At 51.7% G+C, this 1,901-nt stretch overlaps 1 protein-coding gene across 1 annotated transcript; it reads left to right on the top strand.

The window, feature by feature from the left end:
- Window positions 1–399: 399 nt before the first annotated feature.
- On the top strand, window positions 400–1,670 carry LOC133886850 (protein synthesis inhibitor II-like). The gene has a single exon (XM_062326775.1). The coding sequence runs from the start codon at window positions 716–718 to the stop codon at window positions 1,508–1,510; it is 795 nt and encodes a 264-aa protein (XP_062182759.1). The 5' UTR covers window positions 400–715; the 3' UTR covers window positions 1,511–1,670.
- The last annotated feature ends 231 nt before the right edge of the window (window positions 1,671–1,901 follow it).

Here is a 1,901-nt window from a genome sequence, read left to right as displayed (position 1 = left end):
TCACTTTGATTGTGCTACTATATTATTTAATGTGTTGTGTAGGGATACAAATAAAGTGAATTTTTCTATATATCTGACTAACGGTATTATCCGCTCCGACTTTAACTTTGAGAAAAAAATATAAGATATGATACATAATGAAGAAATAATTATCCAGCACTATTTGTGTCTGACTCTAACTTTAAAAAAATATAAAATATAATATAAAATATATTTATCTATATCCGATTCAATTACACCCATACTTGTTAGCAATTTCATTCTTCTTTGTTCTACTTTTCTAACCTTTTATCCTGTATAATGCATCTGGTTCGATGCAAAAAAAATTTCTTTTTCTGGAATCGGTTTTGTTGCGACCATTCTAGTTTCCGCGCTGATATTTGTCTTCGGTAATCAACAGAGGCGTCCATTGACAATCCGCCCCGGTGTAATCAAAACATCGCACGTATTTGCTTCAAGCAAACTTGGCCTTCGCTGTCGATTAGTAAGCCAAGTTAGCCTATAAATCACACCAAAATACACGTAACATAGCTTCAGACCCATCAATTTGTTAGTCTTGTTCTGTTCTGTTCTCTTCTCTTCTGATTATCTCGTTGTGTTCTTCATGCAATCCAGCTTTTCTGTTCCATAACGATCGGACAGTCGGGGGCTCGGGGCGTGCGCAGTAGCATCATACCCAAAGAAAAGAATAGTGTGTGCGCGCGCACGCGCATCCATGGCGCTGAATCCGCTCTTCACCGTCACGTTCGACGTGAACAGCAGCGACAACTACGGCGACTTCATCGCCGGACTCCGCCACAGGCTGGGCAACCCGAGGCACTTCTCCCGCAACCGCCCCGTCCTCCCGCCGGTCGAAGGAGGAGCCAACCACCCGCCGCTCCGCTGGTTCCACGTCGTGCTCAGGACGCAGGCCGGCGCGCTCACGCTCGCCACCCGCGCCGACAACCTCTACCTGGAGGGCTTCCAGAGCCGCGACGGCACCTGGTGGGAGCTCACCCGCGGCCTCATCCCCGGCGCCACGTACCTGAGCTTCGGTGGCACGTACCCCGACCTGCTCGGCGACACGGACCGGCTGGTCGGCGTCGCCCTCGGCCCTGCGCAGATGACGGAGGCCGTGAACGTGCTCGCCGCGCGCACCAGGGCCGACCTCGCCTCCCGTGCGGCGCAGCGGCGGGCGAGGGACGCGCTGCCGGTGCTGCTGCTGATGGTGCACGAGGCCACGCGGTTCGTGACCGTGTCGGGGCTCGTGGCCGGCCTGATGCACCCGAAGGCGGCGATGAAGAGGGGCACGATCACCGCGCAGATGAAGGCGCAGGTGAACGGGTGGAAGGACCTGTCCGCCGCGCTGCTGAAGGCGGACGCGCGGCCGCCGGTGCCGTTCACGCCGTTCGAAGGCATGGGTGTGGGCACGGTGGAGCAGGCCGCCGCGACGGTGGGGATCTTGCTGTTTGTTGAGGTGCCGGGCTGCATGACGGCCGCGACAGCGTTGCGGCTGTTCCGTGAGGGCTAGGCAATTGCTGCACTACCACTAGGCTGCTGGCTGAGGCAGCAAAAATCCAAGGGAACTGCTTGTCGCTGTAAAAATTAGGAATAACGACTTAAATTTGCTGGTGTGTGCATGCTCTCGGTCAGGAGCTGAATAATAAATAGTACTCTATGCTTTTATATAATCGAAGTACAACTTTTGGTATCTGGTGTGCTTGTCTCTACGACAACAAGACGTCTAACATGCACATAACCATTTGAAAATAGACATTTAAATTCGTATATAAGATGACTCAAATTCGAGTGATCTAAACGTAAATTTACACCTTCAACCAACTAGCTCAGTTCCTCTCGTTGCAACAAGAAACGGTAGAAGCTACCCTCGATACAAAGATCACACGTATATGAAGGAAATG

Source organism: Phragmites australis, chromosome 1, assembly GCF_958298935.1.
Source record: "Phragmites australis chromosome 1, lpPhrAust1.1, whole genome shotgun sequence".
NCBI lineage: Eukaryota > Viridiplantae > Streptophyta > Magnoliopsida > Poales > Poaceae > Phragmites > Phragmites australis.
This window is presented reverse-complemented; position numbering and strand designations above follow the sequence as displayed.